This window comes from Pteropus vampyrus, unplaced genomic scaffold (genome assembly GCF_000151845.1).
Source record: "Pteropus vampyrus isolate Shadow unplaced genomic scaffold, Pvam_2.0 Scaffold682, whole genome shotgun sequence".
Taxonomy (NCBI): Eukaryota; Metazoa; Chordata; class Mammalia; order Chiroptera; family Pteropodidae; genus Pteropus; species Pteropus vampyrus.
This window is the reverse complement of record NW_011889463.1, coordinates 37,382-40,056: the sequence shown is the minus strand read 5'-3', so window position 1 is coordinate 40,056 and position 2,675 is coordinate 37,382. Positions and strand designations below refer to the sequence as shown.

General features: G+C 54.6%; 1 gene segment (V, D, J or C); it reads left to right on the top strand.

Moving 5' to 3' along the window:
- Window positions 1–536: 536 nt before the first annotated feature.
- On the top strand, window positions 537–1,354 carry LOC105309203. The segment is given in 2 exon segments: window positions 537–883; window positions 1,014–1,354. Coding segments are annotated over 2 exon segments (393 nt in total).
- Window positions 1,355–2,675: the final 1,321 nt, after the last annotated feature.

Here is a 2,675-nt window from a genome sequence, read left to right as displayed (position 1 = left end):
TTTTCAGTGCCCAGAAAATATAAAGCGAGGCCGTTTATTTTCATGCCCGTGTTATTCTGAGCTGGTCTCTTCTATCTTAACTTACTAACCGCAACGGTGCAACAGCAATGATGTCTGCTGAACCGAAATGTCCGTGCGATCTTTTGCCTCGAAGACTGAGGGTGGGTTAAAGATCCACCCTGAATCGGCCAGACTAGGGGAGCAACAGAATGGAGGGCGCAGGGTGTGGGTCTCAGGGGTGGGGTTTGGGGGAAATTTCTGTTCTTAACAGGAAATGTGAATCCAGGAGGCTGTGGATCCACAGTGCAGCAGGCTCCCCAGGGAGGGAGGGAGGGAGTGACCCAGGTGAGGACAGTGGAAGGGACTCTTGGCTACGTGCCTGCATGCGGAGGTGGTTTGAGTTCCCTGAATGGTCCTTGGGAAGCGGGGAGCCACAGGCACCCCTCACGACTCAGGATGTGGAGCGGGGCCTCCCTGAGGCTGCGGGGGAAGTGGAGGGAGTGGGGGTGGGGCGGAAGGGCCTGGGTCATTGGGGTCAGGCGGGGACAGGCAGAGGAGCATCAGGTATGTGTGGGCATGTGGGGACAGTGCTCACCCCACAGCCACCCTTGCAGAGGGCTGTGCAGGACAAGGAGTGGCAAATGGAGCATCTGACCCTGGGTCCTGTCAGGGGTACAGTGGATGGGGAGGCAGCTTGCACGGGCAGTGACATCAGAGCAGTGACATCATAGGCGAATGTTCCTGTCAGGGGACCAGGAGGTACAGAGCTTGAAACCACTCGCCCTGGAGACCCCGCCCTGCAGCTAGATGTCTTGGGCTCCTGATGCCACCACCATGGGCTCCAGGCTCCTCTGCTGCGTGGCCCTTTGTCTCCTGGGGGCAGGTGAGCCCTGCACTGGGAAAGCCTCTGACACGTGTTTGCCGCCCCTGAAGTACGAGCGTGCCGGTGATGGCTGCAGCCGGAGGCTCCCCGTCCTCAGCCCTCAGCTTCTTCCTGTCTCCTTCCCTCACAGGCCCAGTGGATTCCGGAGTCATGCAGACCCCAAGACACCTGGTCAAAGCAGAAGGACAGACAGCAACGCTGAGGTGTTCCCCTGTCTCTGGGCACCTCTACGTGTACTGGTACCAGCAGGCCCTGGGCCAGGGCCCCCAGTTCCTCGGGCAGTATTACAAGGGAGAAGAGAGTGGAAAAGTGAACCTTCCAGACCGGTTCTCAGTGAAGCAGCTCAGGGACTCTCGCTACGAGCTGAACATGAGCTCCCTGGAGCTGGCGGACTCGGCCCTGTATCTCTGCGCCAGCAGCCTTGACACAGCCCTGCAGAGTCACTGACATTCTGTGCACAAAGCTCCTGCCCCGGCTCAGGAAGTGACTGCAGGGGTGGCAGCTGCCAGCCAGACAGGCTCAGGCCTGAGGAAAGCGACTGCGTTTCCCGGACACTCTGCCCCTTACAGATGTGGTATGTTTTCATGCTCACAGAAATCATGCAACATACGTATTTTTTTACCCATTGATATGTCTGAGGTGTCATACTTCATAACTGGCAGAGCAAGAAATCAAACTCAAGGCTGTTCCTCAACACCTGCGGTCGTCCCCCTCACCACGTGCCCTGTCCCCACGTCGAGCTTCCGTTTTCCAGGTCCAGACAAACAGGCCTTCAAGGATCATGCATCATGTGTGATTGTCACAGCATTTCCCCTGACACCGCAAAGGAACATCTGACTTGAAGGCACTAATATGCCCTGATCCTTTATTGTGACAATAGAGAGAGGCACAATTTTCAGCCACGCGGGGTGTCTCATGGAGGTCACATGTGTAGGGACGTTCCCAGAGGGGCTTCCCCAGCGGCAGAGCAGAGGAAATGGGGTATTTACAGGAAAAGGGGCCGTTTTTCTGCACATGACACAACGTTCAGGGGAAAGGAACACGGGTGACTTCATTCCTTCCTTCGTTTCTCCTGTTCAAACCATTTCTCTTCTCACATTTGTACGGGGCATCGTATCCCAGAAAGTAGAAAATGAAAATAGGTGTGTTCTCGCCTTTGCGAGGGTGAAGGTCTGCGTTTTGAAGTCTGCCGATTTCTGTGTCGCTGTCCCCCGAAAGCACCCTCAGGAGCACCCAGACGATGTTCAGCTAGGTGAGTGCACACGTCACGGCCCCGTCTGCTGAGCACAGGAGTCAACCGTCTGCCACCTTCCAGGGTCGCGAACATAACGCGATGAGGTTGAAACAGGACGGAGCAGGTATCTGGGTGTCTCTATGTCTTTTGTTCATCTCTGAAGATTTTCACCACCATGATCGACACGCAAAGGTAGAAGAGACTCACTTTGCCTAGAAACGCTGTATTTGGGGACTTTAGATGTCGCAGCAATGCAGATACTTATGCCCGATGATTCATTATACGAGAGGAACGAGCCTGTAGCGTACATCCCTCCTCAGGCGATTTTGCATCGTCTTTATTGACATATGAACTATATACAATAAACATGACACACTCTAAATGAACAGGTCAATGATTTTTGAGACGTATGTCCATGGAAATGCTTGTAACACCTGCCCCATGAAGACGTGGGACATTTTCATCCCCCGGAAGGTCCCTTCGTGCCCCTTTGCGATAGATGGCTCCCTCCACCGCTGACAACCAGCAATAGGGTTTCTACCTCTATAAATTGGCTTT